The sequence below is a fragment of the Tetrao urogallus genome (genome assembly GCF_951394365.1).
Source record: "Tetrao urogallus genome assembly, contig: scaffold_95, whole genome shotgun sequence".
Lineage (NCBI taxonomy): Eukaryota > Metazoa > Chordata > Aves > Galliformes > Phasianidae > Tetrao > Tetrao urogallus.
The window spans coordinates 1-17,705 of NW_027638981.1; the positions used below are offsets into that span (position 1 = coordinate 1).

At 65.5% G+C, this 17,705-nt stretch overlaps 3 protein-coding genes across 3 annotated transcripts; all 3 read left to right on the top strand.

The window, feature by feature from the left end:
* Window positions 1–38: 38 nt before the first annotated feature.
* PPP2R1A (protein phosphatase 2 scaffold subunit Aalpha) lies at window positions 39–6,065 on the top strand. The gene is made up of 15 exons (XM_079551084.1): window positions 39–125; window positions 740–830; window positions 921–1,021; window positions 1,715–1,947; window positions 2,145–2,292; window positions 2,743–2,898; window positions 3,134–3,248; window positions 3,360–3,430; window positions 3,506–3,640; window positions 3,862–4,035; window positions 4,450–4,510; window positions 4,886–5,040; window positions 5,149–5,291; window positions 5,514–5,605; window positions 5,916–6,065. Exons 1-15 carry the CDS (start codon window positions 48–50, stop codon window positions 5,930–5,932), a joined length of 1,770 nt encoding a protein of 589 aa, XP_079407210.1. The 5' UTR covers window positions 39–47; the 3' UTR covers window positions 5,933–6,065.
* A 153-nt stretch (window positions 6,066–6,218) lies between these two features.
* On the top strand, window positions 6,219–9,560 carry LOC306957602 (intermediate conductance calcium-activated potassium channel protein 4-like; the record flags this gene model as incomplete). The annotated part of the gene is made up of 8 exons (XM_079551086.1): window positions 6,219–6,353; window positions 6,672–6,767; window positions 7,191–7,576; window positions 8,124–8,391; window positions 8,510–8,620; window positions 8,917–9,137; window positions 9,210–9,279; window positions 9,384–9,560. The coding sequence occupies 8 exons, from the start codon at window positions 6,219–6,221 to the stop codon at window positions 9,558–9,560; spliced, it is 1,464 nt and encodes a 487-aa protein (XP_079407212.1).
* A 1,895-nt stretch (window positions 9,561–11,455) lies between these two features.
* Window positions 11,456–15,462, top strand: SMG9 (SMG9 nonsense mediated mRNA decay factor; the record flags this gene model as incomplete). The annotated part of the gene is given in 14 exon segments (XM_079551085.1): window positions 11,456–11,692; window positions 12,043–12,114; window positions 12,200–12,410; window positions 12,746–12,843; window positions 12,942–13,054; window positions 13,235–13,277; window positions 13,279–13,347; window positions 13,437–13,532; window positions 13,604–13,689; window positions 13,904–14,010; window positions 14,315–14,422; window positions 14,804–14,929; window positions 15,067–15,211; window positions 15,384–15,462. Coding segments are annotated over 14 exon segments (1,590 nt in total).
* Window positions 15,463–17,705: the final 2,243 nt, after the last annotated feature.

Below are 17,705 nucleotides of genomic sequence, written 5' to 3' on the forward strand. Positions count from 1 at the left end.
GGTACGGTCGACCCCGTACAGCCCTCTCAGAGCCGGAGGAGGGGAAGATGGCGGCGGCGGACGGCGACGATTCGCTCTACCCCATCGCCGTGCTCATCGACGAGCTCCGCAACGAGGACGTGCAGGTACCGAGGGGCGGCTCCAGGCCCGCCCGACGCGCTCCGGTTCTCCCCGCGGCCCCGATTCGCCGCTCTGCCCGCCGAAACGTGACGGCGGCCCTGAGGGTGCCGGTGGGCGGCGGCGCTTCATGGCGCGGAGCTCGCTTCGTCCTTACGGCGGTTGGAATGAGAGGCGAGCGCGGATTTGCCCGCAGCGCCCATTCATTCTGTAAGCGGGGCGTTGATTGGTCCGCCGCTTCACCGCAGAGCGGGCTGAAAGCGCCCCGCTTCTCCTCGGCGCCCCCCTGCGGCGGGGAAGAGCGCCGCTGGGCGCCAGGCAGCGACCAATCAGAGAGAGGGGAACAGCCCCGGCGGGGGGCTGCGGGGCGGCCAATGGGTGGGCTCCGTCTGCCGCAGTGCTGCTGCGCAGCCATGAAACGACGCTGCTGATTGGCTGCGGCTTGGGGAGGGGGCGGCTCGGTTTCTGCCGCCCCCCACGTGCGGGTTTCGTGCCCGCACGGGTCGGTTTTGCCCCCCCCCACCCCGTTCCAGGGGGGGATTTGCGCCCTCCGGGATCCGCTTGGGCTCCTGCAGGCTGGTCAGCAGCGCCTCGTGACCCCCCGACCCATTTCCCCCCCCAGCTCCGTCTGAACAGCATCAAGAAGCTGTCGACCATCGCGCTGGCGCTGGGCGTGGAGCGCACCCGCAGCGAGCTCCTGCCTTTCCTGACGGGTGAGGGGGGCGCCGGTGTGGGGGGCAGGGGGGGCACGGTGGGGTCGTCGCAGCGATGCCGTAACGCCTTCCCCCCCCTCTCCCCCCCAGACACAATCTACGATGAGGACGAGGTGCTGCTGGCGCTGGCGGAGCAGCTGGGCACCTTCACCGCCCTCGTGGGGGGGCCGGAGTTCGTCCACTGCCTGCTGGTACGGAACCCCCCCGCCCCCCAGATAAAACCCCAAACAGCTCCAAGCCCTCCTCACCATCCCTACCACCCTCAGTCATGGGATTTTGGGGGTTACGGTGGGAGGGTGGGAATACTGAGATGGGACCCCAGAGTAGAGAGCCCTATGGTGCATTGGGTGCTCGTGGGGGGGGTTGGTGCTGTGCCTGGGTGGGATGAGGGGACACGCGAGGGTTAAGAGGGAGAAAAACCCACTTGTGTTCCCCACAGATGAACCCTGTGGTGCTTTGGCATTGGGGTGGGGTGTGGGGACACCCGGGGTGGTGGTGCTGGGAGCTGGGGGGTGGCAACTGTTTGTTCATCTCCCACTTTGATCTTCGGGGTGCTTTGGGGTGGGCAGCGCTGTGCCTGAGCTGGGGGTGGGGATGGGGCACGGCATCCCCCCCCACATCGAGCCCTGGTGGGACACCGGGGTATTTGGGTGGGACGTGGGGACGCCTGGGGGGGGCAGGAGGATTTAAGGTCCAACTTCAGGCCCCATTGGGGTCCCTTAAGGGGGGAGGCGTGGGGCTGTGGGCTCTGGGGGGGTCGGCACCCACCTGATGGGCCCACAGATCCCCATAGGCCCCCATTGGGATTTATTAAGAGGGGAGGTGTGGGGTTCTGGGCTCTGGGGGGGTCGGCACCCGCCTGATGAGCCCGTGATTCCCCGCAGCCCCCCTTGGAGAGCCTGGCCACGGTGGAGGAGACGGTGGTGAGGGACAAGGCGGTGGAGTCGCTGCGCGCCGTGTCCCACGAGCATTCCCCCGCTGACCTGGAGGGCCATTTCGTGCCGCTGGTGAAGCGCCTGGCGGGGGGGGATTGGTTCACGTCCCGCACCTCCGCCTGCGGCCTCTTCAGCGTCTGCTACCCCCGTGTTTCCAGCCCCGTGAAGGCCGAGCTGCGGCAGTGAGTGGCCCCAGCCCCTCTCTTGGTGACCCCAACCCATCCCCTGGTGGCCCCATGGCTGCTTCTGGTGCCCCAACCCATCTGCGCTCAGCTCTGGGTTGTCCCAGTTGCCCCGTTATCATCCCCTCACTGTCCGCGTTCCCCCCCCTCCCAAATTGTCCCCATTCCCCCCCCCAAATTGTCCCCGTTCCCCGTAGGTATTTCCGCAATCTCTGCTCTGATGACACCCCCATGGTGCGCCGCGCCGCCGCCTCCAAGCTGGGAGAGTTTGCCAAAGTTCTGGAGCTGGAGCACGTCAAGAGTGAAATCATCCCCATGTTCTCCAACCTGGCCTCCGACGAGCAGGTGAGGGGTGGGGGCAGGGGGTGGGATGAGGTGGGGGCAGGGGGAGGTGGGGGCAAGGAATGGGATGAGGTGGGGCTGGGGGGGGATGGGGGCAAGGAATGGGATGAGGTGGGGGCTGGGGGGGTGGGGGCAAGGAATGGGATGAGGTGGGGCAGGGGATGGGGGCAAGGAATGGGATGAGGTGGGGCGGGGGGGGGTGGGGGCAAGGAATGGGATGAGGTGGGCTGGGGGGGGATGGGGGCAAGGAATGGGATGAGGTGGGGCAGGGGGGGGTGGGGGCAAGGAATGGGATGAGGTGGGCTGGGGGGGGATGGGGGCAAGGAATGGGATGAGGTGGGGCAGGGGCTGGGGTGGGATGGGCTGGGGGCTGGGGATGGGGGTCAGGCTGGCAGCAGACGCCGAGGGCCCGGGCTGCTCCCCCCGGCGCCCCCCTCAGCGCCCCCCCCGCAGGACTCGGTGCGGCTGCTGGCGGTGGAGGCGTGCGTGAACATCGCGCAGCTGCTGCCGCAGGAGGACCTGGAGGCCCTGGTGATGCCCACGCTGCGCCAGGCGGCCGAGGACAAATCCTGGCGCGTCCGTTACATGGTGGCCGATAAATTCACCGAGGTGGGCGGCCGCCGGGCTGCGGGGTGTGGGGTGCTGCTGTGCCCCCCCTCCTCGCGTGCCCCCCGACCCCAGCGCGACCCCTGAGCTTTGTGACCCCTGCCTGCATCCTGACTCCTCGCACACCTCCCTGTTGGGCCGCCCCCTATGGCCCCAGTGACCCCACGTTGGCCCCCCCGTATCTCCTCGTTAGGGCACCCAGTGACCCCCACGCTGACCTCCCCCCTTTGCCCCCCAGCTGCAGAAAGCCGTGGGTCCAGAGATCACCAAGACGGACCTGGTGGGCGCCTTCCAGAACCTGATGAAGGACTGCGAGGCCGAGGTGCGGGCGGCCGCGTCCCACAAGGTCAAAGGTCAGCGCCGCCCCCATCCTCACCCCGGTGGGGACGCAGGGATGTCCCTTGCGGGGGTCCCGCTGTCCCCGTGTGACCCCGTATGACCTCTCACGGCCCCGCCGTCCGCAGAGTTCTGTGAGAATTTGTCCCCCGACTGCCGCGAGGCCGTCATCATGGGTCAGATCCTGCCCTGTATTAAGGTAGGGCTGGTGGGGGGTGGGGGGGGGAGCGGCCCCGGGGGCTCCTGGGGGTGTCACAGCGATGGCCGCCCCCAGGAATTGGTGTCAGATGCCAACCAGCACGTGAAGTCGGCGCTGGCGTCCGTCATCATGGGGCTGTCGCCCATCCTGGGCAAGGACAACACCGTGGAGCATCTGCTGCCTCTGTTCCTGGCGCAGCTGAAGGATGAGGTGGGGGTCTGGGGGGGGGGGGGGGGAATGGAGTGGGGACGTGAGGACACAGGGTGGGGCAGGGGGGACGATTGGGTCGGGGACCAGGGTGGGGTTGGAGGGACGAGGGATGGGGACGCAGGGTGGGGGGGCAGCGAGGGTGGGGATGTGGGGCAGCTCCATGCCGGGCTCGGGGCTGAGGGCTGTCCCCGCTCTCTGCCTGACGCTGGGTGACCCCGCAGTGCCCCGAGGTGAGGCTGAACATCATCTCCAACCTGGACTGCGTCAACGAGGTGATCGGCATCCGGCAGCTCTCGCAGTCGCTGCTGCCCGCCATCGTGGAGCTGGCCGAGGACGCCAAGTGGCGCGTGCGGCTGGCCATCATTGAGTACATGCCGCTGCTGGCAGGGCAGCTGGTGGGCACTGCTGGGGGCTGGGGGGGCTGGGGGGGGGATTGGGCACTTCTGGGGGGGACTGGGAGGCGCTGGGAGGGACTGGGAGGGGGTGGAGTGCTTGGAGGGGGCAGTGGGGCAAAGCGGGGGGAGCTGGGAGGGGGTGAAACGGGGGGGGGGGCGCTCAAAGGGAACTGGGGGACACCGGGAGGGGGGTGGAGCGCCTGGTGGGGGCAATGGGGCAAAGTGGGAGAGACTGGGAGGGGGATGAAGCACTGGGGGGGAACTGGGCAGCACTGGGAGGGACCGAGGGACACTGGCAGGGTGGTGGGGCACCGGGAGAGCAGCGGCACAGACTGGGAGGGACTGGGGCGTGCTGGGGGGCGCAGCTGACACTGTGCGGTGCTGGTGTGTACTGGGAGCACTGGTTTCGTGCAGGGCGTGGAGTTCTTTGACGAGAAGCTGAACTCACTGTGCATGGCCTGGCTGGTGGATCACGGTGAGGGAACTGGAGGAGACTGGGGGGCACTGGGAGCACTGGGATGGTGGTGGGAGCACTGGGAGGGCACTGGGAGCACCGGGACGGGACAGCAGGGCAGGCTGGGAGGAGCTGTGTGTCAGCGGGGCTGCAGAGGGTCCTCACTGCTCCTCACTGGCCCTTACTGGTCCTTACTGGTCCTTATTGGTCCTCACTGCTCCTCACTGGCCCTTATTGGCCCTTACTTGTCCTTACTGGTCCTCACTGGTCCTTACTGGTCCTTATTGGTCCTCACTGCTCCTCACTGCTCCTTACTGGTCCTCACTGGTCCTCACTGGTCCTTACTGGTCTTTATTGGTCCTCGCTGCTCCTCACTGCTCCTTACTGTGCCCGCAGTGTACGCCATCCGGGAAGCGGCCACCAGCAACCTGCGCAAACTGGTGGAGCGCTTCGGGCAGGAGTGGGCGCAGGGCACCATCGTGCCCAAGGTGCTGGCGATGGCCACCGACCCCAACTACCTGCACCGCATGACCACGCTCTTCTGCATCAACGTGAGCCGCCGCCCTCGGCCCCCCCACGTCCCCATCGGCCCTGGGACGGCCGCCTCGTCCCCGTTGTCCCCACGCCGTCCCCCCTGACGCCCCCCCCCCGCCCCCCAGGTGCTGTCGGAGGTGTGCGGGCAGGAGATCACCACCAAGCAGATGCTGCCCACGGTGCTGCGGATGGCGGCCGACGCCGTGGCCAACGTGCGCTTCAACGTGGCCAAATCGCTGCAGCGCATCGGGCCCATCCTGGACAGCAGGTGGGGGGCGCCGACCCCCTCCTTGGGGACGGGGATGTCACCCCTGAGCCCCCTCGGGGTCAGCCGTGTCACCCCTGCGTCTTCTCAACCCCTCCTGGGGGTGGGGATGGTCCCCCAATCCCCCCTTTCGGAGGGCGATGGTTTCCCCGAAGCTCCCCTTGGGGACAGCTGTGTCACCCCCAGACCCCATGGTGACGCTGATGTCACCCGCTGTCCCCTCAGCACCCTGCAGAACGAGGTGAAGCCGGTGCTGGAGAAGCTGACGCAGGACCAAGATGTGGACGTCAAATACTTCGCCCAGGAGGCGCTGAGTGGTGCGGGGACATCTGGGGAGGCGTTGGGGGCATTGGGGCTAAGGGGGGCAATGGGGATGTGGGGGACATCGGGGGCAGTGGGGACAACAGGGACATGGGGGACATTGGGGGTGGGGACGGTGGGGGGTGTCGGGGGCACAAGGAGGACATAGGGGGCACAAAGGGGGCATTGGGGGTGCGGGAGGGGACACTGGGACACAGAGGGGACATTGGGGCACAATGGGGACACTGGGGCACAATGGGGACATTGGGGCACAGAGGGGGCATTGGGGGCACAGAGGGGTGGTGACAGCACTCCGTTGTCCCGCAGTGCTGGCGCTGGCCTGACCCCCTCCGGACCCCCATCGCCCTCCTCGCATGTCACCGCTGCCCCCCACCCGGTGCCACCACCCCACGGGGGGCTTCGTGGCCTTGTCACCGCGTCCCCCCCGCTGTCCCTTCGGTTATTAACGATAACGAATTCGCCGTTAATTAATAAACCGCCACTCGGACCGTCCTTATCTCGCTCCCAGTCCCTCCCAGTGACTCAACTGGGGGCCTCCCAGTGACTCAGCCCCGGCTGCCACCGCGTCCTCAAGGGGAGGGGGGGGGCGGGGGGTGCCAGAAGCGCCCCATGGAGGGTTTGGGGAGGCGGCAGCGCCTGGTGGGGGCGGCGGGGGGGGCGGCAAGGGGGGCGTTTGGGGCGGCGGCTGTGGGGCTGGTGGCCATGGTGGCCCACACCGAGCTGGTGGCGAGGGGACGATGCCAGGTAGGGGGGGGGGGGCACCTGGGGAAGGGGGAGAGCGGGGGGGGGGGGAAATAGAGATTGCTGGGTTGGGAGGCGATGGGGGGCGGTGCTGGGGGGGGTGATGGGGGGGACGGTGTTGGGGGGCACCTGGGGATGGGGAGGGGGGGGTAAATAGGGATCTGGGGGGCTGGGGGGGGCGGGGAGGGAGGTGGTGCCGCGGGGGGGACGGGGGTGGCGCTGTCGCCCGGGTGGGTGGCGAGGTGAACCTGCAACGTGACACCGGGCGATGGGGGGTGATAGGGGGGTTAATGGGGGGTGACGGTGGGGTGACCCCCGCAGTGGCGGGGCTGCATCTTCGTGCTGGAGCTGCTGATGTCGGGGTCCACAGCGGTGCTGCTGCTGCTGCTGCTGCGGTATCACGTCCTGCGGCTGCAGGTGCGGGGGGCGACGGGGAAAGGGGGGGGGCAACCGGGGCGGGGGGGGGGGGGGGGGGGTGGGAACCAGAATTGCGGGGAACCGGGGAGAGGAGCGCGCGGGGCGGGACGCGTGGAGCGGTGCGTCACGGGTCCGCCTCACACGTGGGTCCTCCTCGTGCCTCGGTCCGAGCACGATCAGCGTCTCCCCGGGAAAGGAGAACCATACGGAAGGTTCCCTGCATCTTTGGTTCCTGCCCACATTAATCCCCACCCCCTGAGGTTTTCCCCGCCGTTTATTCTCCCTCAACACTGACTCCCCCTCACTCTCTGTCGCCCCTCCCTCAATCCCCATTTGTCCCCCACGTTGGGGACCCCCCCCACATCGTGCTCCCCCACCCCTGTCCCCCCCGCCCCCCCCTCACTGCCCCCATTCTCCCCCCAGCTGGCCATGCTGGACGCAGGAACCCAGGACTGGCGCGTGGTTCTGACCCCCCCCCGGCTCCTTTGGGCGATGCTGGAGATGGGGCTCTGCTCTCTGCACCCCGGAGTGCGGGGGCTGCCGGTTGCCCCCTGCCCGCCTCCCCCGGGCCCATGGCGCAGAGCGTTGGCTTTAGCCATGTTGGGTCGTTTGGTTTTGGCCCCCCGGGTTTTTTTGGCCACCCCAGGACCGGCCCCAGCTTTTCGTAGCCTGGGGGCTATGGGGGCCGTGGCCGTGGGGGGGCCATTCGCCCTCCGGGCTCTTCTGTGGCGTCACCCCACGCGGGCGCTGCTGGGGGCGGCGGGGGCTGCGTGGGTGCTGGGGGCCTGGCTGCTGGCAGCCTGCGAGAGGTGAGTGCTCCATGGGGTCCTGGGGGGCTTGGGGGGCTCTATGGGGTCCTGGGGGGTTTGGGGGGCTCTATGGGGGCTCTATGGGGTCCATGGGGGTTTGGGGGGCTCTATGGGGTCCTGGGGGGTTTGGGGGGCTCTATGGGGGCTCTATGGTGGCCTGGGGTCTCTATGGGGGCTCTGTGGGGGCTCTGTGGGGCCTGTCTGCTGGCAGCCTGTGGGAGGTGGGTGCGGGGGTATGGGGGACTCTGGGGTCTCAGAGGCATCTGTGGTGTCTCAGTAAGATCCTGAGGGGCACCTGCAGGGGTCTGGATGGCCCATGGAAGCTCTGAGGGGTGGTCTGTGGGGGTTCTATGGGGTCATGAGGGGCTCTATGGGGGCTGGGGGAGTCTGTGGGCATCTATGGAGGTTTTCGGGGGGATCCATGGGGGCTGGGCGCCTATGGGTGCCTGGGAGGGTCTACGAAAGCTCTGTGGGGTCCCTATGGGGGCTCCATGGAAGCTCTATAGGGTCTCTATGGGGCTTTATGGACCCCACCCCTGCCCCATAGGGAGACCCCGGACGGGCGCTGGGAGCTCGCGGCGGGGCTGTGGCTCGTCCCCGTCACCTTCCTGACCGTGGGCTATGGGGACACCGTGCCCCAAACCGTCTGCGGCCGCCTCGTCTGCCTGGCCACCGGCGTCATGGTGCGGCCCCACAGACCCCAATGTGACCCCAAGACCCCAGTGTCCCCCATTGACCCCGATGTCCCCAGTGACCCCCTGATCCCAAAGAACCCAGTGTCCCCAGCGACCCCTAATGCCCCCAATGTCTCCCAAGTGACCCCAAGACCCCAATGTTCCCGATGACCCCAATTCCCCATCGACCCCAATCTCCCCATTTACCCCACTGACCCCAACCCCCCCCGACCCCACTGAACCCCCCCCCCCCCTGCAGGGCGTTTGCTGCACGGCGCTGCTGGTTGCGGTGGCCGCCCGGCACCTGGAGTTCACGCGGGCAGAGCGGGTGCTGCACGGCCTGGTGCTGGGAGCCCGCAGCCAGAAACAGGTGGGGGGGGCAAATTGAGGGGGGGGGCTTGGGAGGGTTGTGGGGGGAGATGCAAATGTGGGGCGATAAAACAACAAGAATATTTGTCATGGGAATCGTCAGAATTTGGGGGACAGAAGGTGAACCTCGGGCTCTGGGAAGAGTCCTGGGTGGTGTCACCGCAATGACCTCAATGTCCCCAGTGATCCCCTCTGACCCCAAAGACCCCCAGTGCCCCTCACAGACCCCAATGTCTCCCGTGACTCCACTGACCCCGACGTCCCCAGTGACCCTCATTGTCCCCATTGTCTAAATAGACCCCAACGTCCTCAGCGACCCCAACTGACCCAGAAGACCCCGATGTCCCCAATGGCCCCAATGTCCCCACTGATCCCAACGTCCCCGCTGCCCCAATGTCCCCCCAGCTCCGTTCCCGTGCTGTGCGAGTTCTGCAGAGCGCCTGGCGGCTGCACTGCGCCCCCCCCGCAGCCCCCACCCGCTGGCGTTTGGAGCGGCGGCTGCTGGCGGCCATTGAGGGGTGAGTGTGGGTTGGGGGGGGGGGGCACATTTTGGATGGACGCCCCCCATTTTGGGTCGTCCCCTCCCCCAGGTTCCGTTACGCACGGCGGCAGCACCGGCGCCTGCAGGAGGAGGCGGAGCCCACGGTGACGTTGGAGAAGGTGGGAGCTTGGGGGGGGGCTTAAGGGGGGAAACCCACCCCCCTCCTCCCTTCACCACATCCCCTCCCCCACTGATGTCCCCCCCCAATGACGTCCCCCCCCAGGTGATGGCGGCAGTCACAGAGATCTCAGTGGGGCTGAGGGACGCGCGGGGACGGCTGGAACGACTGGAGCAGATTTTGGGGGCAGGACAACCCCCCCGAGACCCCCCGCCCCCCCACCCCGAGACCCCTCCCCCACCTCAGGACCCCCACCACCCCAAGGGATTGGTCCCACCGTGATGGCAGCCATGAGTCCCAATCACGGCTGCCCCCCCAGCACTGATCCCTTTTTAAGAGCTGGAAACGGACGACGTCATCCCTCCCCCCCCCCCCCCAAAATAAAACCCACCAAACCCCAAATCAGTGATCAGACCTCGTTCTTTTACTGAGGCTCAGCCCAGCCCTGGGGGGGCAACTGAAGCAGCACCAGAGGACCCTGAGCCCAACCCCCCCCTCCAGCAACCACCCGCAGCACCACACCGCCAACACCCGGCCGGGGGGGTCCCGGCCCTGAGGATGGAGGGGGGGACAGCGGGTGACAGCCCAGGTCAGCCTCCAGGTTGCTGCTGCCGAGAGCTGAGCTGCAGTCCAGGTCCAGCACGGCGTCGGGGAGCAAATCGGTGTCTGGGGGGTAACAAACCTCCACCATGGGCTGCAGGTCCTCCACCATGGGCTGCAGGTCCTCCACTGCTGCCTGTAGATCCTCCACGGGCTGCAGGTTCACCACCGGCTGCAGGTCCTCCATCACTGCTGACTGGAGGTCCTCCATTGGCTGCAGGTTCACAACTGGCTGCAGGGCGACCACTGGCTGCAGGTTCACGGCTGGCTGTACGTCCTCCACCACCGCCGTCTGTAAGTCCTCCACCATCGGCTGTAAGTCCTCCACTGCTGGCTGCAAGTCTTCCATTGCTGGCTGCAGATCCTCTACTGCTGGCTGTAAGTCCTCCACCGCCGTCTGTAGGTCCTCCACGGGCTGTAGGTTCACCACCAGCCTCAGACTGACAACTGGCTGCAGGTCTTCCACCACCGGCTGCAGGTCCTCCACCGCCTGTAGGTCCTCCACCGCCGCCTGTAGGTCCTCCAGCTCCACGCTGACCTCCTCCATCGATGGGTACAGCTGCCTGGCTTCGTGCTCCTCACCCACCTGCAGTCCCAGTGCTGCGTCTGCCTGATGCTGGGGGTGCTGGGGGAGGGGGTGAGGGTGGGAGGGGGGGTGGGAATGCTGGGGGAGGGGGGTGTGCTGGGCATGCTGGGGGGGGTTGTGGGGGTGCTGGGGAGGATGCTGGGGATCCTGGAGGTGCTGAGGGTGCTGGGGGTGGTGGTGGGGATGCTGGGGGTGCTGGGAGGGGTGCTGGGGGTGATGCCGGCGATGCCGGGCATGCCAGGCATTGTGCCGTGCTAACCGGCCCGGGCGGCTGAAATGTTTTCCACACAGCGTGCAGCGGGGTCTGGGGGTGGGGGGAGGGATGAGGAGAGCCGGGGGAGGCAGAGGGGGACACGAAAGGTGAATGGGGGGAGGGGGCAGCCCCCCCACGGCATCATCGTCATCATCGGTGCTGGAATCTGGGAGGCCCTCGAGGCTGAGGCAGTTCTGGGCGTTCTCCTGTATGAGGGGGGAGAGACGGGGGGTGGGGATGCATAAAACGGGGCAGGAAACCCCCCTCTCCCCCCGGGACCCTCAGAACCCCACCTGGGATCACCAAATGACCCCAAATTGCCCCTAAATGCCCCCCCGCATCCCCATGAACAGCCCCAGACCACCCCTGGGACCCCTCCCACACCACACGCACTTCCGTGGGCCCCCAAAGACCCTTCGGACAGCCCCCAAGCCGCTCCCGCTCATCCCAACGGGTCCCCAAGGCCCTGATTTCCCCGTTCCCCACCCCCTCCCCAGCACCCCCGCCCCACGACGCCCTCCCTGTCTCACCAATGTGACCGGCGGCTCCTCGGGGGGCCCTTCCTGCACCTCCACCTCTGCTCCCAACTCCATCCCCCCGCCCAGCTCCATGGCGGCGGTCCCTTTAAATCCCACCCCTCCGCTGTCGCCGCGCATGCGCGGAACCGCCCACATCTCCCATCGCACATGCGTAACTCCGCCCTAATCGAGCGCGCATGCGTAAATCTGCCCCCCGCTCATGCGCTCTGAAGCTCCTCGGTTGCTGCGGCAACCGGCCGAGTTCGAGGAAGGGCTGGAGGCTTCGGTAGGCCGCAGTAGGCCGCAAGGGGAAGGAGAAGGAAAAAGGAGGACGCAGGAAGACGCGGAGGGACACAGCGGGGCCGCAGCGATGTCAGATTCCGGGCAGAGCCCGGCCCCGGGCGTGCGGCGGCGGTGGCCGAGGGAGAAAGAAGGCGACGGGAGCGGGGACCGGAGGGTAGGAGGGGAACGGCCCGGGGGGGCGGGGCGGGGTGTGCGAGGGGTGCGGGAGCTGCTGACACGAGATTGGACGTGGCTTGGAGGGAGGGCGGGCTTAAAGAATGACTGACACGTGGAGTGCAGAAGGGCCTGTGCGTGATTGGGCGTGGCTTGGAGTGGGGCGGTGTTAAGGAGTGATTGACGCATGCACTGGGGGAGGGGCGGTGCGTGATTGGGCGTGGCTTGGAGAGAGGGCGTGGTTAAAGAATAATTGACACGTGATGGAGGTGGTCTCTGGGGGGGTTGGGGCGGGGTCAAAGGGTGATTGACGTGAGAAGGGGGTGTGGCCAGTGATAACCCCGCCCCCAGGAGCCCACGGAGGAGCCGGGCGCGCTGCTGCCGAAGACGCCCATCATCCTGGCAAAGCCGCCGGCCGAGCGGGTGAGCGAGGGGCGGGGCTGCGGGAAGGGGGCGTGGCCTCTGACGGGCGTGGCCAACTGACGGCCCCGCCCATCTCGCTCAGCAGGTAAAGGCCGCGGCAGGTCCCGCCCCGCCCCCTCCCGGCCCCGCCCCGCCCATCGTGCTGATGAAGGCGCGGGGGGAGGAGGGGCGGGCCGGCGTCGGAGCTGGGGAGGGGGCTGCGATCGCCCCCCCCCGGGAGAGGGAGGGACCCCGGCCCACCCAGCCCGTCTATCAACTGCACGGCAGGGGGCTGCCCCCCCCCGGGGCCGTGGACCGTGAGTGGGCGGGGCTAAAGGGAGGGGCGGGGCTTCTGGTATCGAAGGTGAATGGCACTGGGCGGGGTTTTGGGTGGGGGCGGGGCTAATGGGGCACGGCTTGGGGGCTGTGGGGGGTCAGGGAAGCGGTGGGGCCAACCCTGCTTTCAGTATGAGTGTGGCTGGGGCGTGGCTTACGGCAGGGGGCGTGGCTCATATGTGGGGGCGGGGCTAAGGCATGGGGGCGGGGCCAAGCCCTGCTCCTTACCCTTGCAGGCGCACAGCGGTGAGGTCTTCCAGGGAGGGCTGGGGTTTTCTGGGGGGTTGGACCCCTCCAAACTCTGCTGCTTCCCCAGCGGTTGCGGGTCAGGCGCGGCTGGCGGCTCCCGAGAAGATGAAGAGCAGCATCAAACTGGTGGACGAGCAGATGAACTGGTGCGACAGCGCCATCGAGGTGCGGCACAGCGCAGCCCCCTTTGCCCCCTTCCCCCCTCCCCAGACCCCCCAGGACCCCACAGGGACCCACTGAGCCTCTGTGCCCGTCCTGAACAGTTCCTGCTGGACCAGACCGACGTGTTGGTGGTGGGGGTGCTGGGGCTGCAAGGCACCGGGAAATCCACCCTCATGTCCCTGCTGGCAGCCAACCAGCCCGAGGAGGACCCGCGGTACTGGGGGCGACTGGGATGGACTGGGAGGCAATGGGGGCCACGGGGACGGACTGGGAGGCACTGGGATGGACTGGGGACAGCAGGCGGGCACGCTGAGCACCTGCCGGGCTCTTGAGGGATCTGTGGGGCTCCCTGTGGGGCAGCTGTGGGCAGGCTCCTATCCTTGTGCCCCCCCAGGGCTTTCGTCTTCCGCCCTCAGAGCCCTGAGCTGAAGGAGCGGGGGGGGCAGCCAGACCTGCGGCATTGACTTCTTCATCACCCAGGAACGCGTCGTCTTCCTCGACACCCAGGTTTGGGGGTGAAGGGGGGGGAGAAACGACCCAAAAAGAGCCTCCAGGACCCCCCTGGGACCCCCTGACCCACTGTCTGCCCCCCACAGCCCATCCTCAGCCCTTCCATCCTTGATCACCTCATCAACAATGACCGCAAGCTGCCCCCTGAGTACAGCCTGCCCCACACCTACGTGGAGATGCAGGTGAGCGTGACGTCGCGATGATGTCGCGATGGCGTCGCGATGATGTCACAGCTGTATGGGGGGGCGTCCAGTCGTTACAGATCGCTGCCTTCCTCTTCACCGTCTGCCACGTGGTGCTGCTGGTGCAGGATTGGTTCACTGACCTCGGTCTCTACAGGTATGGGGCGGCTGCCCCACATCCCACCCCATGGCCCCACGTGCTTCTTCCAAGACCCTCAGAGCCCCCCATTTTCCCCCAGTGCCTCACAGTGCCCCTCAGAGCCCCCACTGCCCCCCAGTGCTCCTGAGGCCCTCTCGGTGCCCCCTGGATCCCCCCAGAGCCCCCCATTCCCCCCCAGTGCCCCCACGCTCTGCCCCACATCCCCCCCCAGGTTCCTCCAGACAGCCGAAATGGTGAAACCTTCCACTCCGTCCCCCAACCACGAACCCAGCGGCAGCGCCGGCCCCGAGGAGCCTTCAGAATATTATCCACACCTGGGTGAGACCCCCTGCGACCCCATGGGAGACCACAGCCCCCAGTGTGACAGTCCTGCTCTCTTTGAGCCCCCCCCCAACAACTCCCACTGATTCCATTGACCCCAAAGCCCCCACAGACCCCTACTATCCCCTCAAACCCAAGGCCTCCCACTGCCCCCACAGCCCCCCCTACCCCCACTAACCCCCATTCTTCCCCCGATCCCCCTGACCTCCAACACCCCCATTGACCCCCCTGACCCCAAAGCTCCCCACTGCCCCCCTGACCCCAAAGCTCCCGCTCTCTGTGACCCCCCCCCCCCACACAGTGTTCATACAGAACCGCGCTCGCCCTGAAGCCTTTTGCCCCCGCCGCCTGCAGCAGATGCATGGGATCCTGGACCGCCTGATGGCCCATTCCCACCTCAAATACAAGGGTAAGGGGCTCACAGCCACCTGGGAGACCCCCCCCCCATCACTGGGGGGCAGCACCGAAACACCCAGGACCCCCCCTGCACACCTGGACCCTCCCAGAGAGCCGAGATCTTCAGCTGCAACCTGGGTTGGGTCCACAAACAGCCAGGACCCCCGGCAGCGCTGCGCCTCCATCCAGCTGCCATTAGGCGCACATCCTGCACATCCCCACCCAGAAGAGCTTCGCTTCCCTTCCCTTCCCTTCCCTTCCCTTCCCCTTCCCTTCCCCTTCCCCCCCCATGGCTGCCACTCACAGCCGTATCCTCTCACATTTTCCCCTGCATTCGGTTCCATCCCCCCTTCCCACACTTCCCTCACCCCTCTGTGCCCCCCTCCCCAAACAGGCTCTCTCTCCATGCTGGATTGCGGGCTGTTCCCTGGGCTCCCGGAAGGTTTCCTCCCCACCGAGGTGAATCTTTTCCTGCTGCCCCCCATGGAGGCTGAAGCTGAGGACGCTCCTCCTCGGACCGGTCAGCCCCCTTCTCCCCTCCCAGTTCCTCCCTGTGGGCAGTGGGTTGGGGGCTTCCCCTTTCCCAGTGCTGAGGGGGCTCGGGGTGCAGGGAGGGGAGTCCACGTGCGTGGCTGACCCCATGCGTACGGATTGCAGCTCCTGGGGGGGGTCCCCTCTTCCCGCTGCTCCCCCCATACCGAGGCCACGGCACTTTTGGGACCCTTCTGGCCCGGCTGCGGGGTCGGGTGCTGGCAGCTGCTCGGGCTCAGCTCTCCCACACCCTCCTGACTGAACGTAACTGGTGAGAACTGGGGGAGAACTGGGAGGAAGGGGAGGGGTTGGTGGAGCTGAGAGGGGCTGGGAAGGAACTGGAGGCACCGAGGCACACAGGGAGACTCCTGGTTGCACACTGGGATGAACGGGACCAGACCAGAGTGTAACTGGGAGGCCACTGGGCTGCGCTGCTCCCGCAGGTTTCACTACGCTGCCCGCATCTGGGACGGGGTGAAGAAGTCCTCAGCGTTGGCCGAGTACAGCCGGCTGCTGGGCTGAGCCCCAAACGCCGGGATTCACCCCAAAAATGGGGCCCTGCAAGCAAATAAAACTCACTGGACCCCCAGTCTGGCTACTGTGGGGTCGCTGGGGGATCGTGGGGAGGCTCCTGGGTGCCCCTGCGTGCCCCACAGAGTCCTGCAGGTTCTCTGTTGCATCCTATGGAGTCCTACAGCAACCTTGCAGTGTCTGATGGAGTCCCGCAGCACCCGTGGCTTCCCGCTGCACCGCTGCTTCATAGCAGGGCGCTCTGAGATAACGAGAGGATGTCGCGAATTATCGGCGGCTTTTTCCTCTCGCAAATTAAATACAGCCCCTGGAATCCAAAGAGGAAGAGCCGAGCTGTGAGGCTGCGTGACCAAAGCGCGGAACTGCAGGAGGGGCGGCTCTGGGGGACGGTGGGGATCAGAGGAGAACAGGGAGAGCGCCGCCCCTGGGGGGGGGGGACCCGGGACCCACACGGCCCTTCAGAGCACGACAGAGCGTCGCTGTGCCGTTTATGCTCTGCGTTGCCTGTCTGTAATAACAGGTCCTGTAAACATGGTCAGACCTTCAACACCAAATCCACTGAAAGTAATCCAGATAAGCCACCATTATCCACACAGATCTAAGTAAGTCACCATAACAGTAATGCTACGAGTAATCCAAATCCTGAAGTTAACGAAGAGGGGCAGCAGCAGACAGCAGTGTGAGCACCCACTCGAGAGGCTCTCAGTGCACCCTGCACAGCTCTGCGTCACATCGATTCTTTCGATGCAGCAGAATTAATTTTTTTCCACATGTAAATCGAGCCCCTTTTTTTTTTTTTTTTACCCCTTTTCTTCTAACTTGGAGGTTTTCCATCTGGCATCAAAAAGAACGAACGGAAAGTCGCCGAGCTGCCGGTCCACCTCGAGGCCATCGGGGTTCATTCCACGGTCTCAGCTGCCACCTGGTGATCAATCAGTGGAACTGCAGCTGCTTGGTGCTGAGGGGGGCAGCACAGCGCATGCGCACAAAAGCAAAAATGGCTTATCAAAGTTCTGACCGCACTGCGCGACTGATCCGCCAGTCATTGCGGTGATTAGTCCTCCAAGAGATAGCACGCATGCACCAGAATACTCGCACCTAATTGGCTTAGCGAAGCACGTGACCGTCTGCGATGCTCACTACTGCCGCACAGTGGAGAGAAATCAGTAGTACAGATAGCACTGCGCATGCGCACAGACACGGGAAACTACATTCCAAACCGCTCTGTACATCCAAACTTGACTGCCTTTAGTCCTCCAGGCTGAAAAGTGCATGCGCAACAGCCATGAAAGTAACACCCATTCCTACTAAACATTCGGCTACAAGCGAGCTGACAATTCCTGGAAGATCGACTCAGAGAAATTTCCCCCCTAAGAATCCAGAAGTTTCCTTGTCTATTTTCCGAGATTTTATCGGAATCTGCCCTTGAAACGGTTTGCTTTTCTCCCAGTGGCCAAAGCGCCCGTGCCAGCACCCGATTGGCTCAACACAACACGTGACCGACAGCTGCCCACCCCCGACGCCGCGCACGCGCAGTAGCACACTGCCGCTCACTGCTGCCGCATGGTGGAAAATTTCGGTACTGCATGCACAGCGAGGGAAGGGGGGAGTGAGAAGAGCCGCTCCGTGGGTTTCCTTTCCCACGAATTGGGTTATTTCATGAGTGTGCGGGGGCACGAAGGATCAGTAGTGAGCAGCTTATAAGCCACTAAAAACATTACGCTACCAGACTGGCGACAACGCACTACGGCAGCCGCCTGGCGCATGCGCAGTAGGGTGCTAGACTGGTGCACGCGCAATACGTTACTAGACGAGCGCATACGCAAAACGATTAACAGCCAAGCGCATGCGCAGCGGAATGCTAACCAGGCGCATGCGCAATACAATAACTCTCAGGTCCATGAGTAGTACAATACAAACCTAGCGCATGCGCAGCAGAGAGCTAGCGTGGCGCATGCGCAGTACAATGCCAGGCCGGCCCATGCGCAGTAGAGTGCTAGCCCGGTGCATGCGCATTACGGTGCCATGAAAATAAGCGAAAGGGATTTGTATGAAAATAAGCGATATTTAAGGGGAAAAACAGGGATTTCTATGAAAATAAGCGATATTTAAGGGTTAAAAACAGGGATTTCCATGAAAATAAGCGATATTTAAGGGTCAAAACAGAGATTTCTATGAAAATAAGCGATATTTCAGGTTCAAAAAAAGGGATTTCTATGAAAATAAGCGATAGT